This window comes from Patiria miniata, unplaced genomic scaffold (genome assembly GCF_015706575.1).
Source record: "Patiria miniata isolate m_02_andy unplaced genomic scaffold, ASM1570657v1 HiC_scaffold_16, whole genome shotgun sequence".
Taxonomy (NCBI): domain Eukaryota; kingdom Metazoa; phylum Echinodermata; class Asteroidea; order Valvatida; family Asterinidae; genus Patiria; species Patiria miniata.
In genome coordinates, this window is record NW_024037054.1 from 7,755,552 (window position 1) to 7,781,542 (window position 25,991).

The 25,991-nt window shown below is 40.6% G+C and overlaps 1 protein-coding gene across 1 annotated transcript in view; it reads right to left on the reverse strand.

Moving 5' to 3' along the window:
• LOC119723227 overlaps positions 1 to 23,104 on the reverse strand; it is a 72,300-nt gene extending 49,196 nt beyond the window's left edge. Inside the window, 16 exon segments of the mRNA XM_038193790.1 lie at positions 975 to 1,217; positions 3,541 to 3,786; positions 5,078 to 5,323; positions 7,245 to 7,487; positions 8,736 to 8,981; positions 9,900 to 10,142; positions 10,793 to 11,032; positions 12,092 to 12,202; positions 12,890 to 12,982; positions 17,897 to 17,983; positions 18,699 to 18,725; positions 19,216 to 19,233; positions 20,065 to 20,216; positions 20,664 to 20,823; positions 21,316 to 21,486; positions 23,041 to 23,104. Coding sequence (XP_038049718.1) covers positions 975 to 1,217; positions 3,541 to 3,786; positions 5,078 to 5,323; positions 7,245 to 7,487; positions 8,736 to 8,981; positions 9,900 to 10,142; positions 10,793 to 11,032; positions 12,092 to 12,202; positions 12,890 to 12,982; positions 17,897 to 17,983; positions 18,699 to 18,725; positions 19,216 to 19,233; positions 20,065 to 20,216; positions 20,664 to 20,823; positions 21,316 to 21,486; positions 23,041 to 23,104 — 2,590 coding nt within the window.
• Between the last annotated feature and the right edge of the window lie 2,887 nt (positions 23,105 to 25,991).

Sequence of the window (25,991 nt, forward strand, 5' to 3'; positions counted from 1 at the left end):
AAGTGTCTTGCCCAAGGGCACAAACACCATGTTCCTGGCTGGGTTCGAACCCAAGCACCTTCGTTCATGAGTCAAACACCGTAACCACTGGACCATGGCGTTCTACTTGACCATTTGGAGGGAATCAGGTTGCCATTAACACCCTCTTTTGTTTGATCAGTCACAAATTCATTCCACTTCCCCCTCCATGCCTTTTAGGCAGGCGAGTCACCAACAGTCAGATCTTATTTCTATATTATAGGCACAGTGACTGGTCATATTCCATCAACAGACAAAAGCAGGTGACTGGTAGTCAGAGTGGAAAGATTCCCATTTACGGATGCGACTTTTTTCAATACATTTTCAAGCGCCAAAAAGTTACAGCCTATATGGTCATTTCCTCCACTTTCCTTCTTTGACTCTCACCCTCTCCGGATTCCTCCCCCCCCCCCCCCCAAGATCTCGGCCATCGAGTGAAGAACATTTTTGAAACGCAATACATGCATAGAACTTATCATGAACATACCCAAGAAATTTCATTACTATAGCTCAAAGAGTTTTGGAATTATGGCTAATAATTATTCATATGCATGAATGGTAATTCTGCTCTGCGTACACTACGTATACGGGGAAATTAAGTTTTCATGGCACGGTGCGTAGCGCCGGAAAATTTTTCGAAGGGCGGCAACCCGTTGTCCGATTTTTATGTTTTTGGTATCGAAAGATGCGAAAGGCTGTACGCTAAAAAGTCAGAACAGCTCGGGTCGCGAATTTTTTTTTTTTTTAAGTTTACCACTTGACCATGAGTGCTTTTTGGCGTTGAGGGTCTATTTGATGTATCCAAGGTATCCATTGAAGTAAGACTAATGAGTATTTAATGAATGAAATATTCATGATGAAGTATTGCAGTGTTATTGGCTAGTGCTTTGTCATGTGCACCGCAGACTTCCAGACTTCCAAATTATTATAGAAAAGAAAAATGCCACTTTTCGTACCTGTAACATCAATTGTGAATGTGCACGACTCTTCATTTTTGGCGCTATCGATGGCCGTACACTCGACAACGGTTTGGCCCAAAGAAAATTCAGACCCGGATGGTTCAACGCATGTCACTCCCGGACTGGCATCCACGTTGTCTGTTGCAGTCGGAACTTCGTAGTCTATGCTTGCGAAAGACTTGCCGGTGTCGGTTGAACTAGCCATCGGATCTGGACAAGTCAGTTTGGGCTTTTCCTTGTCTGTGATATTTTAAACGAGAAATACTTCTTTTATTAGTTCATCATGTCAATTTCTTTCTTTTTTAATTAACCCTAACTCCCCAGCCTAATTTACTAGGAACCATACCCTTTCTGGCAAATTCCAACACCCACATGGGAAACTGCACACACACTGTTGGACTTAGTTTCTGGAGGTATGCCAACCCCAGTGTAAACGGCCATCAGTTTAGGGGTACTGTACCTATCCCAACAGATTTCAACAAAATCTGCTGTTGAACTTTGATGGGTTGAGTTCGGTTAGGGTTAATATCATCAGGGGTGAAATTTGGACAAAATTTAAAAAAAACACGAACTAATCAGCAGAGCTTTTGAGGGTCTCCGTGGGCCTCAGAGCAACATAAGGTCTATGGCACATGTTTGTACAGGGTGAGTAAAAAAAAGCGGAACCCAAACCCTAAAAAATGTATTTCATATTTACAAAAATATGTAGCACCAAAAACAAAAATGACTGGAAAGCCAAGTTCAAAAGCTAGTTTTAGATGAAAAAATTACTGAAATTACTCAATCCGTTCAAAGAATATCACCATTTAAACGCAATGACCCTAAAACCTGTCTCATCCAAAAAAATCAGTTTATTGTGTTTTGACTGTTTTGAACAACAAAGAAAATGACACAGAATACTTGTTTCAACAACTGTCACCAACTGTAGCACACAGTATTTTGATTAACAACCCTGGTTAGGCAAACAATATGATTTATAAAATCTACTTGTTTAAAAGACGGGCCTTCAAAAGGACTTTGTTGCATATTGTTAACGTTTAAACTAAGATTTCATCGCTGGTGATGTTTGAAGACAATTGTGATGACGATTGTTGAAATCGCATTTTTTTGGACGAGACGGGTTTTAGGGTCATTGCGTTCAAATGGTGATATTTTTTGAACGGATTGACCACTTTCAGTAATTTTTTTCATCCAAAAGTAGCTTTGGTGCTAAACATTTGTTTAAATATGAAATATACTTTTCGGGGTTTGGGTTCCGCTTTTTTTGACTCACCCTGTATTTTGAAATATCCATTTAAAAAAAAAAAACACTTTTATAGCGTTGTTCTTTAAGGCAAAAAACAAGAATTTCAGATTGAAAAAAGGATTCTTCAAAAACCTCGAAATCAGGAAAAATCCCGACAACAAATCCTGACATCAGGAAAATCCTGACAAATATCACCCCTGCATTTACATACACGAAGGGTTTTGCAGTAACGTAAATAGTGTCCAATGCATAGGGGGGCATTTGGGTCTCCACTTCTCAAACTTCATGGAGTTGTCTCACACTTTCAGTCCTTCTGAGGCGTGCGATCACACCCCCATGCCATCACACGCCTAAAAGCTTCCCGAGAAGTGCGAATAATCGCACGCCTGAATCCCTCTGTACCGCACACCTCCGCATACATTTACGGCATAATTTTACTTCATAATTTGCGAAAAATAAATTGTCAGTGAAGAGAAAATGGCTTTATTGTAAACCAAGACGAATCCCAGCTTGGGCCATAGAATCACACACCTAGAAAAATCACTGGTCTAGGAAATCACACGCCTAGAAAAATCACACACCTAAAAAAATCCAGGTGTGCTTTTTTCCACACACCTTTGATTTCAAATAAGAAGGACTGCAACTTTTAAAGAAAATACTTTCTTTTTTTATTCTTCTCCAAATTTTGGCTTTACCTACATGAGACGCCGGGCCCCTGATTTGTTGGAAAATCGGATCAAGACATAAACCCATTTATTTCCCTCTGAGTCTGCAAGTTGAGGGCAAAATTGAGAGTGTTTCAATTTGGTGTAGACATTGAAATGGTTCAGTGATTCTACAGCCAGGGATGACGCCGACACTGGAATTCAACCGAGGTTTCTAAAATCTCCTCGTAGCAAAAACTATAACAACAGTATGGAGTTTGACGTTCCACCATGTACTCTAATCTCTTTTGAAGAGTTTGTGGGTTTTTTTTAAATAGAACTAGCCAAACCAAAAAAACTACGCCAGTTTTTTGTCCCCGCACTCTTCCGTTTTCACGCCTGCATCTTTTTTTAATCTTACATTTGCAATACATCTTACGTCTTTTCATTTGTTTCCAACAAAATTGAAGCTATGGTTGCAAGTTAAAAATCTGGTAGAAAAGGTTATGGCCCCCCAAAGCATCAGCAAAAGAGTAGAAGAAAAAGGAAGAATTCATTTGCCATCTTGGAAAATCCGCAATCTTGGGAGGACAAAAAAAGGCTGACTCCTTTTCACTTGGACAATAGCTCAAATGTCTTTCAACCTGTTTATTACTATACTTAGTTTCTGTACCTGACACAGTAACATCAAATGGGCACATCTTTGTGTTAAGAGCATCATCAGTGGCCGTGCATTTGACAGTAGTGGTGCCGATCGGAAACTGCGAACTTGCTGGCGGGATGCAATTGATTGTCGGATCTGGGTCGGCGTTATCGGTTGATGTTGCCGCCGGGTAGTCTACTGTGGCAGTGGGCTGGCCATCATCGGTCGAAACGTCAGGCATTGGCAACGGGCATATGATCTTGGGCTTTTCCTTGTCTGTAAAATGCCGATAATAATTTCAAGGAAACACATTAAGCATTATGGAAAATTCATAAATACCTAAGACAGTTTACCAATTCCTATTGATCCAGATCCTGTCACGTGGGTGGTTTTAAACCTAAACGTCGATGAAACACTGCTGCATTCTGCACCACATCAGATGGTACGTGCTGCGCACGCGTGCCAATGTGAACATAAGGAGATTTTTAGCACTACACCCACAAGGCACATACCATAGATATGGCCAGAGGGAATTTCTTGGTTAGCGCTGCCCAAATTCCCAAGATCGGATTTGATATGTCTTGTATACCATGCCTGTCAGACACCGGCTGTATTAGGGAAATAAAATCAACATCCAGACTTGCACCGAAACTGTGATGGGGAATACATTTGAAATTCATGGTTTAAAGGTAGGGTACATCATTTGTCATGTGTGCATTTTTTTTTGTTACAAGTAATAGAAGTGCTCAAAATCAAGACGATTGCTTAACAACTAAACCTGTTGACATTTTTATCTCTGTGAATGCCGTTTATTCCGATAAAAGCAATACAGGGTGAGTCAAATAAAACAAGGCCCAAATGTCGGGACTTTTGTTTTAGTGAAGTTCTGCATGTAGCACTTTTAAAATCTAGGATATAGCTTTCTTTTAGTACAAGAATCATTCAAATCACTCACGTACTATTCAAGTTACAGAGTTTTAACACAACCACCGTTTCAAAGTTCTGTCCAGGGATCACAAAAAGAAAAGGTGTGCGTTCTTTCAGCAAAACGAAAACAATTCACACACATTCATATGTGATTTGTTTTCGTTTTGCTGAAAAGGAACACTTACCAAGCTTTTTGTGATCCGTGGACAGAACTTTAAAACGGTGGTTGTGTTTAAAATTCCAGAACTTAAAAAAAACAGTGGTTGTTTTTAAGATTCCTTAACTTGAAAATTCTGTAACTCGAACCCACGACCCCCTGCTTTCTAGTGCAGACATTGTCACTTGACCACCGAGCTTGCGAGATCAGTTGGCTGGTTCAAATCTGATGTATGATGTAACAGTTGGTACACCACAATTAACATTTCATAAGATGGAATTTTGCGTCGGGGTGATGTAAATCAATATTAAGTTTTGCCCTTCACCGACGTATAAACACTGTAGTGTGTTACCTCCCCAGTGAAAGTTGGAAAAAATAATGTTGTCAGTTACTCCTTGGATAGATGCAAATGATTTACTCTACCTTAGAACCCAAGAATGGAACAGTTACACGTTAAACAAAAGTTTCCAACCATAGGCCTACCTTTGACTGTAATGGTGAAGGGGCACTCGGCACTATTGCCAGATTGATCCGTGACTGTGCACGTGACTGTGATTTCTCCAATGTCAAACTCTGACCCTGACAGTGTGTCGCAAGTGACCACAGGTTTTGGGTCTTCGTTGTCCTGGCCAACTGGCACGTTGTAGCTTACCGTTGCGATGTCGCGGCCTTCGTCGGTGGATACGTCATCCATGGGCTTTGGGCAAGTGATCGTTGGTGGTTCCTCATCTGAAATTTAAAAAAAAACGGTGGAAACAAAAACTTACAAAGTGTCACATCGGTGGATTTCACCAAAAACTACCCTTTTCTGTTTTGGATGTCTGCAACCTTTTGAGAAAGCCTTTAATGCACTTACACCTCTAATGCACAAAAAGATCCATAGGAATTAAAAGTGATTTTTTATTTTTAAAGTAAGGATGCATACCCCGTATGCATCCTTAAGAAAAGAAGACTTTTTGCTCCTAACAAAGTTTCACTTTAAATGTTATCGTTTTGTCTTAAGACGCACCGTTGGAAGTTTCAGTTAGTAATTTATTTCTTTATACGGTGAAGCGCGCGCAAGCATTGACACCACGCACACGCGCGCACCCCCTCTATAATTCGTCGGATCAGTGCGCGACATCGCATAGCTGCATTCGGCTCAGTAAGAAGGTGTCTCGGATGCTGAAAACAGACCCAATTCAAAAAATGATTCAGCAACTTTTGATTCAAAATCGAGATCCTAGAATGTTGCTTTTCTAGAAAAATTCAGCTGAAGCTGAGCTGAAATCTTCATCAGGTTAGTTGTTTATCACCCTTCTTTAGATTTTGAGAACGTTTGTTGCACAATTTACAAATGATGGACTATAGTACTTTATTTCGATTTATGGGCGTCTGAAACTTTCTGAAAAAGTTTTTTGATTTTGCATACAAATAAAGCCACCCAGTAACAGCTGAGTTATTGTCAGGTAGCCAAGAATTCGACTTTCATGTAGAAATACATCTTAAATTCATCTTCTTCTTTTTCAGCTTTAAGCTCAAGAGATTGTCTTTGCGTCATTTTCACACTTGTTGCTAATTTGACAGGATTGGACTGGTCTTTCTCAGGCTGCTTTATTACTATTATTATTATTGTTTTTTGGCTTTTGTTGATTCTCCTCTCTTTGCTAAAGCAGACTCAATATATGTTTTCAGTCAGTACTTGTTGAGAGAGATCTAGGCGAGAATGTGAAAATTGTGGATAGGTTTGCAACGTATGTTGTTTTCTTTTATGAGTGTGCTGAGCCCTGTGATTTGCTCTCATGCATTTGCAATCTGATTAGTTTATTAAAGTAAAACAGTTGCCCCCCCCCCACAGAAACTCAATACCGTATCATCCCATTGTTAGTCCAGTCATGCGTATTGGTCTGAAGGAGTTGAAACTCAACATAAAAAACAAATCAACATGATTATGGCATTTCTTTTACTTTATCCGATACATGTAGTTTTGTCACGTATCATTTGATTCAATACTTCCCCTTCTCAAGCCACGTCCCCAATGTAGCCCTAATATCCTTTTAAAGTCCTGCTATTGAAAATGACAACATAATGAATCCTTAGCTCAAGTTTGTGGGTTTATGATGTTAAAATTAATTTTAACTTGTTTATGCCCTAGCCACGCCCCAGCCACGCCCTAGGCCACGCCCTAACCACACCTCGCCCCGTTCCTGCACTTTTTAAAGGCTACTGTATTTTCACGAAGTGAAACAACATAAAATGTCAATAAAAACATAAATATAAATCGATATCTAAAATTGCCCAAGCCTGAGAAGGTGTCACCCTTCAAATTCATCAAAAGTATGACCAATTTGCAAAAAACCTGTTATATATTCAACACAATGATAATGATGATGATGATGATAATTCTGCTTATATAGCGCTTTCCATCATATCAACGATCTCAAAGCGCTTTACAATTATTTCCCCATTCATCAGGCCATGGGGACCACGCGGCAGCCGATATCAGCGCTCAATCGGTTCTCGACCCTCACGGTTCGTCCCGCTGGCTGTCGGACTGAGTTTAATCAGGGTGATTTGTTTGTTTGGTGTTTGGAGAAGGAGTAGGGTCAGTACTAATTAGTAGTTACGAGTATGTTATAATGTACTTGCAAATCGTTCTCGTGGTACATACCTCTAATCTCAACACGGAATTTACATATTTCTGAATTCCCAACGTTGTCGGTAGCGGTACAGGTGACAACGTTAGGTGCAAGCCAGAATTTGGATCCAGACGGTGGTTCACAGACTACGTTGGGATTGGGGTCCGAGTTGTCGTTTGCCACAGGCGTGTCATAGTTCACGGTAGCATACCCTCGTCCCGCGTCTGTAGTCTGGTCCATGGGATCCGGGCACTTAATCGTCGGACCCTCGTTATCTGAAGAAAAAAAAGAAACAAATTGTCAAAAAAAATGTGTTAATTTTCTTTAAGTTGAAACCAAGTGATCCGCGGATTGCTTGTGTCGCCTTTTTTCGCAGTCGATCCCTAAATGTTTTGTGTTCCTAAACAAAGTCAAGTATTTTTGCATTATTAAACAATGACCTCAAATGACCCTAGATGACCTTTGGCCTCCAATTTCAGATTTGTGATGAACCCCCACCCAAGGATCACTCTATCCACATTTAAATTCATCAAATTCTGCAGACAAAGAAACATTTGAAACAAATTTGAACAATGACCTCTAATGACCCCTACACGACCTTTGACCTCAGTAAAGCATTGCAATGACTCCAGTCAAGTCCCTAAGGGCAAATGACTTGACTCAACTCGAGTTACTGCGAGCAAATGACTCGACTCGACTCCAGTCCCTCATCAGAATGACTTGACTCGACTCGAGAAATAAAAGCAAAACTTTGCGAAAATTATTTGCAATGACTTACGCAGGTGCCGGTTTTTGTTCACATCACGTTAGAATGTTCGCGAATATGTATACATATACATACGTGGTTTGATCAGTGTCCCCATTAGTTAAATGACGATCAGCACCCCCTTTTCATTTCATTAAGAGTCAAATGTGGCGTCACAACATGTACTAGCCAGAACGTAAAATTAAAAAAGCCCCAAAAATGACTTTCTCTCTTGTGTTTATTTATTGTATAGTGTTCCAATATTTGTGACTCGAATCGACTCTAGCTAAATACTCGACTCGACTACACACGGTGACTCGACTCAACCTTTTTGACCTAATGACTCGACTCGAGTCACTTCTTTAATATGACTCGACTCGAGTCACAAAAATCAGTGACTCGTTACAACTTTGCCTCAGTAATCCAATAAAGAATTGTGTCTTTCCACCCAAGGGTCACCGCATCTAAGTTTGATCAAAATCCATGAAAGCAGGTAGAAGTTATCGGTTATTTTTTTTAAGCTTAACCGAAACTATAAACCTAGCATACAATATGGTCATACGGGGATATGATCATATGGGGATATGGTCATACAGGGATACAGAATTTAGGTTTGGTAAGGATCGGAACAAAGGAGAACTAAAGAAGGGAAAAGAAGGTCTTCCCCACAAGTAAGACTGTTTGTGCTCAGCTTTGTTCCACTTCAAAAATGACTTCTAAGGTTGTTCGTTGAATTAGTCCATAGTTGGGAAAAGTACAACTTTTGTTTTGGTCTTACCCGCCACAACAATGGAGAACGGGCACGTCTTGAAATTCTCAGCCTGGTCAGTGGCGGTGCAAATGATTTCGCTGGGTCCGATCGGGAATTGGGAGCCTGGCGGCTGGACGCAGGTAACCGTGATGTCCGAGTCCACGTTGTCAGTTACTGTCGGTAGCGGGTAGTTGACCGTTGCAAACGGCTTGCCCCCGTCGACGGGAACGTTGTCCATGGAGAGCGGGCAGTCAAACTTGGGCGCTTCTTCGTCTGAAATTTAAAAACAGATCAGCAAAAATGTCTGTAAACAGAAATACACGCCAGTTTGGTACATGTATTTCAACTGCACATATGCACTTTAAGCTTTTGACGTTTAAACAATTTTGTGCAAAAGCAATGGAGATACTGCCAAAATTTTAAGAAACGTTCTCGTTTTGAAAAAAGTAGAATATTGAACAACTTTTGACAGTCCTATGTTTGAAGGTGTTTTTCAACTTTTGTGTGAATGCTAATTTCCTATTTTCTTATTGACTGCACGACAATCTGGAAATCAAGAGCGATTTTTTTGGTGAAAATAATAGCGCACTGGACTTGCTATCGGCTATGTGCATAAAAGATGCGAACATACCACTTGTTATATATCTGGCATAGAGATCCTTGTCATTTGATTGGTGGAACTCACATCACGTGGCGCTTGTTATTGCTCCCAAAAAGTCCCATTCGCCCATGGGGAATGGGAAATACTATTCAACAGTTAGGATCATTCTCGTTCCATGACGCGGTATTTGTGTGCAAATGCATGCTGTTGTATAAGCGTTCAGCTTGCCTAGCGTGTATTGTTGCAAAGAGCCAGCGCTACAGAGTTGGGTTCAAACATTTTCATGAAGGGGTGGTTTGGAAGAGAGAAATACATTGTCCACCAATTGTGTATTGAAATAAAGTTCAAATATATCAAATGACAAGGATCTATATGTCACATATATTGAGTGGCTTTAAATCGGTAAAGTCTGGACTTTTCCAGTTCACTCAGCTTTGCCTCGTGAAATGGAAAAGTCCAGATTTTACCTTGCGATAACATTCCTCCCATTTCACTCTGAGCCACTCAATATTTGTATACTATACATCATCGGGAAGGCAAATTAATCTGTGTAAGAGTACTTTTTTGCACCCAAAGCTACCCCAGCTAACCTTTTACGTCCACAGTGAAGGGGCAAGTATCGGAATTGCCGTATTTGTCGCTGGCGGTGCACGTGACCGTCGTTTGCCCGACCGGAAACTGATAACCTGGAAGCCTGTCGCAATCAAAGTTCGGACTGGGGTCAGAATTATCCGTCACGGCTGGTATCTCGTAGATGATGGTAGCATACGGTTTGCCGGCGTCAGTTGGTTCCTCCATCGGTATGGGGCAGTTGGGCGTTGGTGGCTCCTCATCTGAAAACAGAGGAAAATAGTCACAGAAACCCATTAAACGTATTGGGCCCTTGCTGGTACTCAAAACCAAGACAACAGAGGAGTAAAAGAAAGGCTTCCCGAGTCAGGTTGGCGCAGTGGTTCCCCTCCTCGCCTTCCACTGCTATGGCCCATGTTCGATTCCTGCCCAGGTTCGATTCCTGCCCTGGTCCACATGTGGATTGGGTTTCAGTCCTACCGCATTCCGTGGTTTTCCCCAGAATAGATTCCTCTTGGGTTTTCCTCCAACCTCTAAAACTGAAATGTCTTCTCATATTCAGGTTTATTAACTGAGCTCTTCAAATAAAGCTCTGTCATGCCTATTGCATAACATGGGAATTGCCCAATAATAACGAAGACCCTACTCTTTCAGAAATTAAATACTTTCTTGTTGAAACTCAAAGACTCTATTATTTGAAAACTGAGTGGCTCCCCCCCCCCAAAAAAAATATGCTCTGCAAGAAACTATCAGTATATTTCTTGCATTCGACAAAGTTTCGAAATCAAGTGTGATCCCTTGTAACTCAACAACATCTGAACCCCTACAGCGTGGTCTCCTTCCAATTTGTTTTCCACACCAGATGTTAGATTCTTGGGTTTAAGGATGGTTTAAACTAGTATTGATAACGTACCGTTGACGGTGATCGTGTATGTGCAAGAGGCCGTGTTGCTACTTCCGTCTGTTGCAATGCACTGGATGGTGTTGGGGCCGACAGGCAACGTGGCCGTGTCCGGAGAGCAAACGATGGCTGGTGCCTCGCCGGAATTATCGCTCGCTGTGGTCGGCTCGTACGTGATGGTGGCAGAGGGGGCTCCAGGGTCAGTTGTTTTGGTCATATCTGCGGGGCATTCGATGGTCGGGTTCTGTACATCTGGAAAATAAAAACATCAAATACTAATTTTTAAAAGGGTTATATAAGCTTACACAGATTGAAGGCTGTACAAACTGGCCAGCAAAATTCAAGAAAAGCATTCTAGTAGTCAAAATCAATCCAGTGACTGTTTGTTTTTTTCCACGGCGGTGTGAAACCTGCAGTGGTCTTGAGCTACTTATGTTGTTTGGTTGGTTGGTTGGTGGACAGTTTACTCGGCCATATATTGTAGTCATGCAACTCCAGTATTACAGCTTCGCTTTCAAAGACCGGTTTTGATACCGAGGTACCGGTACGGCCCGGATGCACGGACGGTGCCGTATAGCCGTCTTCACATGTTACCCAACCGCTGAAGGTTGTACCACTTGGTACTTGTTTAAGGTCAAGAGCTGCCTGACTTAAAGCTAAATCGTCCAGCTGTGACTGCTTATGTAACTCCATATGCTCGGACTGAAGGAGATTGATAAACTAGCTGTACCTACGTCTTTCTTTTGTCTGTTGATAGAATTGGACTTAGTCACAGTACCTACAAGAAATATCATCTTAATGTTCGTAACTAGCCTATGTATGGACAGTCTATGGAATGACCCCCTGCACAGGAAGGGTTTATGAAATACGAGCAGATTCGGCGATTGGTTATGCAAAACAAGACTGCGTCTTGACCTCGAGATTCTGACCATTCAACAATTGCCCTCTATCTGGTCTTCCGTAACCCGTCGTTGTTTTACCCAAAAAATGGCAGCCAAATTGACGAAGTAGACGGATCAAAAAGCAGACGGCTAGCAATGTTTCCAACCAAGCAGCTCTTCTTTGCAAGTGCAAACTTTATGATACGTCCCTGGTTTCTGAGTGCCCGAAAATTGATTTCATAATTTCTTTGTGGTCCACCCCCCCCCCCCCCCCAATAAAATGTACCATTCCGGATTTGGTGACATAAGACCTGCCCATCTTTGGTTTGTGAATAGTTTCTAAGCGGTCAAGTGAACTGTTTGAAAGACAGGCAGTAAGGTCCATTTAGGATTTGGGGTATTATAAAAAAAGGTGACTTCTAGTTCATACCTTCTTCGCAATTTGTTCCGGCATAGCCTTCGGTGCAAATGCAGCCATAGTTGGTAACGCCAACGCCATAACAGTAACCCCCGTTCTGGCATGGTTCGTCGTCACAAGGACCTGCATGAACAAGAAAAAAAAATGACATAAAATTGTTAAGAAATTAAGACTATCAAAGAGTAAAGCTAATGCCGATAGGCCTGGTGAGTTGGGCTAAGGTAGCTTGCCCAAAGACACAACACATATGACCAGCAGCAAGATTCGAACCTCCAAATGTGTTGAGATTTTGAATGCTGATGTTGACTGATGGGTGAAGATTCTTTAAGATGACATTTATAAACTCTCCCCCCCCATGTTTTTGTTTATACTCCACACAAGTTCACAAGTTCAAAGACAAACTCGAATGTGAGGCCAAGTAAAAATACAAACAGTTTCTCGCCCCACCCACTTCCTTTTTTCCCGGCAGACTCATAGAATATTAATTTTCATATTCTAAATCAATCTTTGCTATATACATGTATTTGATTTTTGATATTCTAGTTTCTAGCAAATTTGTTACCACGTTGCAAGTTTAGAATTTGTTTGAAGGTGTTACAGTTGATTTGGGGGAAAAAAAGTATCTGCAAGAGAATCAGGAAAATGAAACATCGTGGAAAATCCGCCATCTTAATAAAAACAAAAAGGGTCTCCTCCTCTATTTTTACAACATAATCAAAACAGGACAAGCAACTGGGTTTTTTTGAAGGTTTTTTGGTGTTTTATTTTACTTGGCCCAACCAGCATTTAATAAAAAAAACAACAATATACCTGGTGTGCAATTGCATGTGTCACACTGGAATTCGTCCTTCTCATAACCATGCTTGCACGGCATGCAATCTGTCAGCACTTCACAGGGGTTATCTGCAGATAAAATTAGATCAATACAAAAGATTAGGGCGTTGTTATAATTGTGCACTATTTTAGGCAACTGAGAATTCGAAATCTAAAATTGGCCAAAGCTACCAGTCCAAAATGCCAAGTCGTTCCCCAATTCACTGTGTCAGTCAGCAGGCCACAGCCTAAGGCCCCAAAAAAAAAAGTCTCCGGTTTCTGGTATGCGCGCGCGTCGCCGTAGCCATGCGCGTCGGTAAAATGAAAAAGTTTTTTTTTCAATAAAAGATGATGTCTCAAAACCGCCAAACTCACTGGTTTGACTGGAATTCTGCTGCTGCACAATTTTAACATGTTTTTAGATGGGGTTATGCTGCACAATTTTAACGTGTTTTTAGATGGGGTTATGATCGAGAATAAGCTTTATGTGGCCTCTCTGGACTCCCACATATATTTGCACTAAGTTTAGTCGGGCACCATTTGCAGTCATCAGCCGACATTTGAAGCCAAAAAAAAAAAAAAAACAGGTAACAAAAAAAAAAGCCGTGTCGCCGCACCACTTTTGGGGCAAGCTCCATACCAGAAACCGGAGACTTTTTTTTTAGGCCTAATGAGCCGCACTTTGGAAAGTCATTAAAATGTTGATAATTTTTTTATCTAAAAATTATGAAATTATTCGCACATGGTGTTTCCGCAAACCTTTCATTATTTAGTATCTTCACCATGCAAAGCCTCAAATCCTACTTATGAAATGTCTGTCTAAACTAGCCCAGGGTTGGTTATGTCCCATTGTTGTTTGTACAATGCATAAAACACAACTTACAGAGGATTCTATCCTAGGTTATGTCTAAACATGCTAAAATGCTTTTATTTCAATACATTTTCAATGGCAGTGTCGTTGGGTAAATAAGCCAATTCACCATTCCTAATTTTCAATCGCACATCCGTGAGATCTGTTTGACGACCAGTTTCGAGGGTTAAACAAAGCAAATGATCTGCACACAAGTTTATGGGGTATGGGCAAGATTACCATAAGCGAAGTTCACTAATTTTCCTCTGTATTGCCTAACAAGCCCCCAGATAGCAATTTCATGTCATCAAAGTCAATTTGAGCAGTGAAAAAATACAATTTTCTTAGAAAACACTTAGAATTTTTCAGTCCACTCTCATAGGGTTTGTACACAGAGTGTTGAGTGAACTTCGTATATGCATGGAAATCTTTCCGGGGTATGTGGTAACCGAATCCACATTTTGCAACTAGTAAAAAGAAAATGGAAGTTTGTTTGAACAAAAGTTGGAGCATACAAAACATCTTAATAAACCATGGTACTACTACCGTTAAAATACAATCAACATTTTGCATCTATTTCAAAACAAGAACTTTTCTTTGATTTTGTTGGCCTTGTGAGACCGCCCAAACTAGTTGGGGACATTCTCAATAAACAGGTAGGTCATAGAAAGAGGGCAGGGTTTTGATTTTTTGAGGAAAATTTGAGGGTAAAATGACGATGGCAGCGCGGCGACAACACGCAACCCGAAAATAAAGATGGCGAAACACCGCGCAATGTACTGTGAGCACGCACGGCGCTGAATAATTGCAAGGTACAAACCGCACAGGAAAATCGTGATTGCTACCATGGCTACCCGCCATCATTAGAATTGAGAAAAGTCTGCTTTTGATTATTAAAGGTGATTTTGAGCAATAAAAAACATGTTTGACTCTAATTTGATCAAAACAAAACAGGCACCCTGACTACACAATCGCCATATTAATTTCCAAGCACATGAAAATATAGTCGTGTTCCCTAACGTGGCGCACTTCGAAGCTTACCCAAATTTCCTCGTGTAGTGTTGCCAAACCTCTTTGTTGATAAACCTCAAATTCATGCAGTGAAATAATGGTACTTTTACCTTATTAATGCTTGCTATTTAACCTCTGTGAACAAATTCGGTTTCATAAAATTTAATTCGAAATGCAAAAACGGTCGCGTCCGGAAATTGGGCACAAATTGGCGGAGTGTTCCCTAACGTGGCACACTTGAATAAATCTCAGAAAAATTCCAAATTAACATTTAAGAATTTCTGTAAACTTGATAAATTTTGATAAATCATTATTATCTTTACTTACAAACCCAGCCAGATGTTTGTCAGAAAATTATTTTCTTATTTTTCGGGGCATTTTCAAAGGGTTCACTTTGCACTTGAAAATAAAATCGGAAAATCACGCCAAAATGATTTTTTCTTTTAACTTTGTAACGGGTAAATAAACTCGCGATTTATGAACGTGAGTGTTTAGAACTTAATGAAATTTCACTTTCTGTGAAATTTCAGTTAAAACTTTTGCTCTAGCTAGGTGCTACAGGCGAAAAATAAAAGTGCGCCACGTTACTCGTTAGGGTACATCAACAATATGTCAATAAATGATGAAGCAGGATTCCCAGGAAGTGTTTTGGGGTACAAAACAACATGTTGTACAACGACTGATATTGATAAACTCAAACTGTATTGAAAAATAAAATAGCCTAGAACAACAACTTCCGGAACTCTGACGTATGAATCAATAACCATTCACCTACCAATCTGACAAAAAAAGACCTTAAAACTTTTAAACTTGCGCGCTACTCGTACATGCCGTACGCGTGTAAGGTTTAAGGGGCGCCCTCAAGAGTCTAATTATCTACAACACGCCCTCTATTGCCGCATTTTAAAATATTTGGACTTTTCAATCCTACTCTCGAACAAGTCATATTTTTTCTTTCATTAACGTTTATGAAGTTTTTCTCTCATTAAACGCAGAGCAAAATATTCACCTTGAATATTCACAATCCGAATAAAAAAAGTCAATGTTCATGGAAAAATAAAACACTAGTTGTTTTGGGGCAATAACCCAACCATGATAAAACCAGTCGTATTAGGTTGCAATTTCGTTTAGTAATTATTGTTTTGTGTAATATGAGGAGATTTAATTATGTGAGAAACTGTTTAAAAAAAAATTAAATTAAATGACCGCAACAATCTTGATAGTGTTTTTAGCGCCAAAAAAAGAATCTGAATGAAAATCAATTTTCAAGGAACAAAAGTCAGCTACACATTCCTCTTGCAAACTAAAAAGAAACTATTTTGTTTCAAGTGCGCCACAATATTCTCGGCCGATTTTGTGCCCAATTCCTGAGCTTTTGTGTGATCTTGGAATCCCTGGGCACAAAATCGTTGGACACTTGCCCCCCAGATTTACCCAAGTGCCCCGCTTGCGGACATAGAGGGGGCATCTAGTGTGCCCCCTCGAGCATAAATGTGCCCCCCTGGAGATGAAAACAAAACTGGCCCTAAAATTTTGGATAATTGCTTTTAGGAATAAGGAGTTCTGTTGTGAACGAGGAATATGAAAACCAAGACCCAAAACCCCCTATAATGCGCCCTGAAATGGGCACATGACATAATGCGTAGTTTTCATAATGACCGGTTTTGAAGAGCGCCCCTATTTTGGAAGATGGTACCAGTTGCCCCCCCCCCCCCACCACCCAATTTTTGATTTTAAGGAGGCCAAGTGTCCGGTGAAAAAAAACGTGTCGACATTTTAGCACGGAGTGTACCCCCCCCCCCCCCCCAAAAAAAATGCTGGATACGGCGCTGCTGTGCTGCACCGACGGAAGATGTCGTTTAATGAGCAAGTGCCCCTTTTGGGTTATGCCCCCCAGTTTGAAAACCGTTCCGCCGCCGCTGCAAACATGTCAGACCTTCGTACCAAACCAAGGATCAACAATTATTTGAAATCGAATATTTTATAACAGTGCGCCACCACTAGTAAGCAAGTTTGAGAACGAATGATATACGGTGTCCCCAAGAGCACTTTGACGTTGAGTCCCTCGACTTTCCTTATGTAGTGTTGCCAAACCTCTTTGTTAACAAATTTTTAAGTCATTCAGTTAAATACTGGCACTTTGTCATAAAATTAAGTCCGAATTTCCAAAACGGTGACGTCCGAAAATTGGGCACAACATGGGCCGCGTGTTCCCAAGTTAGCATTTAAGAATTTCTTTAAGATTACCCCCATATCCCGGAATTAGAAGTTTGTCAGAAAACATTTTCGTATTGGGCGCTTTTTTTAAGGTAAATTGTGCACTTCAAAATAGAATATGAAACTCACGCCGCAATATATTTCTCACGGGTTGGGTTATAGAGTTTGGTAAAATTTTACTCACCGTGAAACTCGAGGGAAAAAATGTCCCATACAGCAAGGCACTTGAGGTGAAAAAGTGCGCCGTGTTAGGATCGAGCCACGCCACGTATCACAGAAAACATCACTGTAGTTAACCATAGTTTGACTGACTTTATAGCTCGATCGAACGCAGGATGATTAGGCAACTCTATAGTCGACTATTTGGAACCAGACCTACCGGGAATGGTCCAATAAACATATAACAAGGCGTAGCCACGACCAAGAAGTTTGGTATCATGAAGTTTTGTCGGACCATTGTTTGACTAGATCGAGGGGTTCGCATATTGCTATTAGTGCGCATAGCAGGCGTAAGTTACGCCACGAATCAACCACAGTAGTCGAGTACTTATTTTTTTCAGTTAGCCAAAGGCTAACAACACTGTTAACAATTTATTATGTTAATGAATATAGCGAGGCATTATGGGCCCAACTGGGAAAAATTGCAACAGGACGTTTGTGAAATGTGCCCCATGATATTCTGATGTCCCCCTGTACCCCCGCACTAAAAAAAAATCCAAGCTTCGCCACTGTTTGCCTCCGGAACAATCTCTGACGACGACTGAACTGGTCCGCTGCCTCCTGACAAACTCCCTCTGTGAACCTAAAACAATTCTCGCTCGTTGATGCTTATCGCCGGACGCTGGTGACCTCTATTTGATAGATTCTTTTTACTTATGACTAGAGAGAGCACATCGTTAAAATAATTTGTCAAAGGTTCTACCTACCTTTGCATTCACATGTATCGCATCCATTGACCTTCTTGAATCCGAAGAGGCAAGATTTGGCTCCGCAGTCGACGGGTTGACAATCCCCTGGAACGGTCAAAGATTGATAAAGAACGGTGAGATATTCTAATCAAGTGCGCAAGCCAGTCAAATAATCATTTCAGTTTTAAAATTCCAAAATCAATAAGAGCAATAAACACATTTCAGTCAGGTTGGCGTAGCGGTACTTTCCTCGCCTTTCACCGCTGTGGCCTGGGTTCGAATCCCGCCTTGGCCAATATGTGGATTGGGTTTTCAGTCCCTACCTGATTCCGTGGGTTTTTCCCAGAAAATTCTTCTGGGCTTTTCCCGCCACATCTGAAACTGTAATCTCTTCTCACTGTCTTCTCCCTACAGGTTTCTTCAGGCTTGCGAGCCTAGGGCGCTTTTGAGGAATCACTGGTTTCATTACCAGAAAGAATGAAATAAAATGCACTGTAAAATCGAGTCGGTTGTGTAAACAAGAGTAAAGATCTATAAAAAGAACACGTCAATGAAATTATATCAAAAGTTTAAACCTACATCTCTCCAAATGAAAGGACAAGGCCTTTCAAATTCTTTAGTTTACAAAACATTCATTGTGGATTTATCAAAAATTTAAGTGACCATTGTCGGTACCATTCTTTACTTACGACAAGAAGGAAACGAATTTTAATATAAAAACCGAAGATTGCACAACAATAACCGAGATAAACTATTCAAAGTCACATATTTCTGTATGGTATGATGAAATCATCAATGGTAAATTGAAATATCGTCTTACGTGGTTGTTTCGTGGTAGTCCCGGTATCTGAAAAGAAAGAAAGAAGAATAACATTCGTAAAGAGACATGTACGTCGTTGATTTTTTTCTTTAAGTGTTGGAAAATTCCCTAAACCTTTTACTAGAAGTAGGGTATGGTTGTAATTGCAAATTACGCGCATTTTGGTTTGCACTTCTTCTAAAAAGAATTGTCTCTGAAAAAACAACAGACGTGGTAATTCGACGTTTTGGTCTGTATGCTGACCATCTTGAGAACTCCCTAAACTCCAAAGAAATCTATTATGGTTACGGGTTAATGCGGGCCTAATTTGTTCTCATGATAAACGAATGTGTATATGCACGCGTGTATGCTCGTGGAATGCTGTAGATAATACGTTTAAAAAATAGGGAAAAAAAGACTACACAACGACATACTGCCAACTCAATATTAAGGCTTTTGTCATATCCTCTTTACGAAGTGGTTAAAGAAATCATTTTGATGGTGTTACCAAAGCAGTCAAACACACAAAACAACTTACCTGTACCATGCCCTTGGTCTAGGGAGAGAAAGAAAAATAAAGTAATTTTTAACATTTTGCATTGAAATCACTCAAATGTGTAGCCTTGGTGTGTGAGAAGACTTTAATGCCCTCGTACGTATGTGCGCGATGGTCGGGAATTGACGAATTGAGCCACGGAGTGTTGAACAGTGTTTTTAAAATCGGGTTTTAAGTTCGTCACTTTTGGAAATAAAGATTTCTTCTATGTTTAGAGTACATGTTGACTAATTTGTTATACAGGTAGTAAGCTGAGATCTTAAACTTAAAAAAATGTACCAGTTACAGATTAATAGAACAATTCATTGCGGAGTGAGTGGAGTAATTATTTTCTATAGCGATTTGTCTGTTCGTGAAAACTTACAATGTCACTCGCGCGTTGTTTTGTCGAGCAAATTTGCCCATACGTACTGTGCGCTAAAGTCGTCTCTTCGTGAAAACTTAAAATGCCACACGCGAATTGTTTCGCAGGGCAATCTCACTTTTCGCACTTCGTGAAAACTCACACGCCTATAAGCGCCCCATAGAACAACGTGACAATAATGTTGGAATTTGTCTCTTCGTGTAAACTTAAAATACGATTCAGGTGAAATTTTCCCTACAATGATTGACATGATTACATTGATTCAAACCGATTTTGACCAAAACACTTCGCCAAAAGATTAGTTGCTGTTATACTTAGCCGGTTTCGCCCGATTTTTTTTTTTAAATATGGATTTTTGGCCAAATTTGTCTCTTCGTGATGAAAACGCTGACGTATTCTACAAAAAGAGAGCAGTAAATTGTTGTTCCCGGTGAATATCTTTTGGTAAACATGACACGTGTGCTTACTTCCGCACTCGTCAGCGAAGAGGAAGCCTCCGAACATCCCAATGCTGGAGCTGCCCGTGCCGAAACCCATGTAACGTGGGTTGAAGGTCTCGCCAGCAGGGACGTCGAACTCGAAAAAGGGGGCGCTATCACCCCCTCTGCCTAGCTTGATCCTGTCCAGAAAATAAGAAAGAAATATATAGGTTTACGTACTCAGCACAAAAATTACAGATTAACTGAATCAAAGATTAACTGGAAAAAAACATACCCTAAATATGCAAAGAAAAGTTGAACTACAGTTGCAGAAAGCGAGGTCGCTATCAACAAGATAAACCAAAACCACTCTTGGTAATATTGGTAGCGCTACCCGGGAAATTGCTCACGCCCGCTTTATTGAACCTAATGCATGCGCGGGCGGTACTGTTAGGAATCTCCGGGTAGCAACCGCGTTTGTCATTTTGTAAATTTAAAATTGGGGACTAAAAATCAAGTTTTGCGCCGAACTCTCCATGGCGCAAATGCGAGTCGAACGCGAATTTGCAACGGTATGTTGTGTCCGGCGAATGTTCCATGACGCGTTTTTTTTTCATGAAGGCGAAGTATGGAACCTGTTGACTTACATGCCATTCTGGAAGCAGATCCAGTAGGAGTTCATGCAATTGTCGTAGCATCGCAGCTCACTCTCGCGGAAAGGAACTGCATCTTTGACCGTGTACGACTGCAATCGGTCGTCGCTGCCGAATCGAGTGATGTAGGTCAGCTCGTTCCTTTCACCAATGGCTAGTTGTAAGAAAAAAATCAAATCAAGACAATCAGTCAACGAATTTGTCACGATTTGTTTCAAAAACGTTCCAACTGTACGTGTCAGGTCAAAATATTCGGCCAGAGAGGTTAAATTCATTTTGTTAACATGTCCTGTACTGTTCATACCAAGTTAAAGTACATCATCAAAGCTTTATTGTGCAAGATACTTTTGGTAACATCTACAAACGGATGTCGACCCTTTGTCATGCTGCAATGCGGTATAACTTAAGATGAGCGCCACCAGCAGCAGCTTTTCTGTATTCTAAATCATTATATAGGCGGGATTATAGTGACTTTACATCCATTGTTACATACGTCACATTTTTTGGCGGCAGCTCATCAGTGAGCAAAAGGTAACATACAGCGCATGCATCCATTGTTTGCATTTTAGTGCGCATGTCATGTGCCACCCAAAGTGTGACGGCACATGATTTGGTCTATCACGTGATGAAAAGCTGCATAACTTACTGATGGTGTAGGCTGCGGCATCGTCCTCCTTCACGGGGGACAGGATGAGTCTGACGTCGCTGTTGGCCAACACCTTGAAGGCTACGGTAAACTCGCCATCGTTGAGGATTTTGTCAACGTAGGTGAATGTCCCCGAGCCATCGCTACTGCGATATTCACAGCTGTAGTCAACTAGTGTCAGAAGGCAAAGGAGAACATTGTTATTTTCAAACTACGAATCTAAATTAAGAAGCAACTTTTGACAGGAAGTTCGTTGCATCAAAACTTTATCTCAAGTAAATCACAAGTCGGTCATAAAATGCATCACATGTCGGATCACAATTTAAATGACAAGTATTAAGTCCAAAGGTTGGTGTCGAAAAGATCTGGATAGCTGATTAATTGATTGAGACTGGATGATTTGTGATAACGATTGACTTGTGATGACTTGTGGTTGACTAAAGAGGACTTACGATTGACTTATGAGGACTTTTGATTGACTTGCGAGGACTTGCGATTGAATTGTTAGGGCATGCCATTAACTTGTGAGGATATGCGATAATGCGATTGAATGTTGAGGCCATACGTTTGACTTGTAAGGATCTTTCTTGCGTGTGAATTGTGAGGACCTAACATCAAATTGTGAGGACATGCGATCGGCTTGTGAGTACTTGCGATGATCTGTAAAGACATGCCATTAACATGCGAGGACTTGCCACTGACTTGTGATGACTTACATTAAATTACTTTAGGACCTGTCATGAACTTGCGAAGACATGCCAACGATGTGACTGACTTTTGAGGACTTGCGATGGATTTGTGAGGACTTGCAATGGATTTGTGAGGATACATGCCATTGACCTTTGATGATTTACGATGGATTTTGTGAGGACTTGGCCTCAACTCTAACTCCTTTTACATATCCTACTATTAAGCTTCTCAACAAGTTATATTGTAAATATTATCCCAGCATGTAACCGTATCATGAGGAGGTGGTTTGCCTCATCATTTGCCAAATTTCATGGTGCTGATAAGGCCAAAAAGTCGGTCTCTGGTCAGCGCGCGCGTCGATTTTAAGCATGCGCGTCGATCTTTTTTTTTCCAAAATGTTCCGCGGTAACTCCAACAGCGCCCTCTATTTCCGCACCTCCTCATTTTTTTTACCAAAGAGCACCAAGGAATGGGAAATTGCACCAAGGCAAATGATCGAAAGCACCAAGGCAAATTATGGAGGCCACCAATGTACACGAGGACACCAAAAAAGCAAAATAGTACCCACCTTGTCTGTACAATCCAAGCTGAAGAAAAAAAAAAAAAAGGACCAAAAAAAAAAAAAGCCGCGTGGCCGCGTCAATTCCGGAACTTTGGTCTGACCAGAGACCGAATATTTTTTTTTTAGCCTAAGCAAAAGAATTTCTTTAGTATGAATGTTACTTGCTTACCCCAAAACAGGTTGCCAACCAAAATAGCATGTAGTGAATGATAATGACTGGTACACGGCTAATCGCGCTTAGTACACAATTTGGTAAGCAACATTTTCTGCTCGTATAAGCAGCCCTGTGAATTTCGGTCCTGAATTCTAAAATGTAAACTCCCGTTTTTCCATTTCCACAACTAGACCGATGTTTGCCTTAACGTCTACCACAAAATCGTGGACATTGCCTTGGAAGTCAAACAGACTCAAACGTTTCGGTTTGAATTCGGTTGAAGAAAAGATTGTTTAGAGAACATTTTGGTGGTACTCACTGTCTTGCGAGTGAGCAATCGAAGAGAAGGCCAGAACCACAATCCAAGGGAGAATGTTGGCCATCCTGGGGTCGAGAGGGCGCCCCCGGCTGACGACAAGTGGATAAGTTCAATCGGGCTGAAAAAACAGACACACAACCCAATTAAACGAGAAAAAATACATGAGATCATCCTGATAACAAAATTATGGTTTGTTGATGAGCAGTCACTTTCTAACAGTAATCAGAATGAAATTAAGCAAAAATTAACAACGTTCTTAAATCGACTATGACAAAGTACAGTTTCTAAAATAGCGAAAAATAGTTCTGGTGACAGCTTTACCAAGAAGGATATATATTTGTTGCTGACAAGGACAAACTGAAAGGCCTTAACGTTCCAAGCGAATCAAAGATGTTCACAACAGTTTTAACTAATGTTTAGTTTCAAAAGATTAAAATGAGAGGGTTTATAAGTTTTAAGGTAAAATCGCAGAGATGTTTCGAGTATTAAGAAGGATAATAACTGTCAAAAGTTTTAGCCACCAAATAAGCAATTTAATATATATTTTAAAAAAACCCAATAGTATTTTTTAGCAGATACTGGAATAATCGCTCATTAAAACAAAGGAGGCGGTAGCCAAATTGTAAATTAGGAAAAAAAAAATTGAGGAAAAGAGGATACATTTTGTACAAAGGGGGAGAGTTGAAGTAGGTATGTCGTGAAATGGTGCTGTACGATCCAAAACGTTCCAACGAAAGACAACATAATCTTTGTGGCTTTAAAGTACTGAACAGGTAATGCCGTGTTTCTATAAAGAATTATGTACTTACACTTGTGAGGTAAACCTGTTGCCGGCAGCCTGCGTTTCCTTGGACGACCTGGCAGCAAGTGATGACGATGAATTGTCTGTTCCCCGCAACTTCAAACAAATAGGAGGTGTTTTGTTTTTCTTTCATCTCAACATATCGATTGACACATTGATTGTCTTTTGTTCAACCTGCAAACTCCAGTGCATGACACCTGTTCTGAAAGGTCAATTTGGAGGTTGCTCCCTTTGTTTTAAAATAACTTGATGTGATGCATAATTGAATGTTATTGTATTCGCAACTTGAGTTATTGAAAACAATGGGTATTCAATCGATAGTTTTGACACCAGCTCAGCGCATATTGTCTAACGTATTTGCATAAATAGTGGCGTGGGAGGGGTTTGGGTGGGCGGAGATCGGATGGGGAGTTAAATATTTTGTTCCTCTTGTCGAACAGCAATTAAGAACGGACATGATATCTGGAGGTGCTGTGACTAACATAACTTCAGATAGGTTCAAATTGGAATATCGCAACGAGTGACATAGACTTAAAGTACGGTATCATTTAAATAGCTAAAACTCGTGTTCGTGGTCATGGTATGACGTCACCCCCAGTTTATAGCAGAAGTGTGCCTTTCCAATTTTGTGTATTAAACTTTAATAAGAGTCTATTATGGCCTTCATTCTTTTCATTGTCGCCAATTAAACCAAAAAAATAACAAGTCTGGACCGATTTGAATGGATTATTTCAGGCTGTATGTCAATACATTTCCCACATCTATTCATATAGTATTAATCGATTCATTTATCGATTGATTCCTCCTTGTTCTGACAACATCATGTCGGCCCGGCCTATTATTTCAAGGCAAGGCACATCATTATAATCACACGGAGCTCTCCTTAAATGTTGCGTTCAAGCCGAATCAGAGCACTGTCAGTTACAATAAACAGAACGAATGTAATTATTGAAAAACAACTTGGAATCGAGACACGACTGCGAGGTATCGTTATATAATCGCCCCAATCGATCTTAAGATCTCCATGTTAAACGGCTCCGGCGCTGTATTAGAAAACTGCGACTTAAAAAAAGAACTTTTACTAAACGCGTGTGCGAACAGTTCTTATTATTTCGCTCCGGTGGACTGACTGAAAGTTACACATTATATTCAAAAGTTCGCATTTTGTTTGAAATACACTGATGACAGATGGAAGTAGTTTTTACATACCACCCTGCACCATGCAATGCTCAGACCAACTAATCCTTTATTCAATGTAATTATTGGTTGGAGTTGCAGCTTTTTTTGATGGAATATTGATTCACTTGCAGTGATTTAATTGAATATCGGTTAATTCTACGTAATTTACTAATCCTTCACAGCTGGTCTCTTTTACTTTGCGATCGATCGACGCTCTTTTACCGGATTAGATATCTCATCAGCTCGAATATAAAACATCGATCGGTGCAAGGCCGTCGGACGAATTAATTCTACCAATTAATATTTTGCCACGTAAAACACGGATGCGGTGCTTGACCAGTGAATTCACCTTTCTTTCCCGAAGCACCGGTCTCGGCTACATTGAGTTCAGATTGGACAGATTTTATTTGAACAGTTACCGAGAGGTAACATTTCCACGAGATGTATATGGAAAAGAGATTAGCAGTATAAGAGTGAAGTTCCGAAGTCTGTACCAACAGGCGCGATTCTACCGGGGGGGGGGGGGCTAGCCCTCTCCCCCCAACTGTTGTCTAGCTTCCCCCCCCCCCAAGTTCCATAAAAAAGCTAAATGTTGGAAGGTGACGTCCCATGCGAATGGTTTCACCCCCTAAAATAGTCATGAGAAGGGGGTATTTGTACACTATTATGCAGTGTTCATGATAGTAGGATTTTATCAGCGAAATATGGTACGAGTCCCCCCCCCCCCCAGCCCCACCTATTCTTTTTCGGAGGCCTAAGTGTCCGGAGAAAAAACAACCGGTCTACATTTCAGCACGCCTCCCTGCAAAAATGTATGGATCCACCCCTGCCAGCCCCCTAGTATAGGCTCTAGGAACGCGCCTGTGTACCAATCGGTTGAGACTTTCATATATTTTGGGACGTAAAGACCCGGAATATTAAGGTTTTTCTGCTAATAATAAGCCTAATTTATCCGATCACAATTTAAATG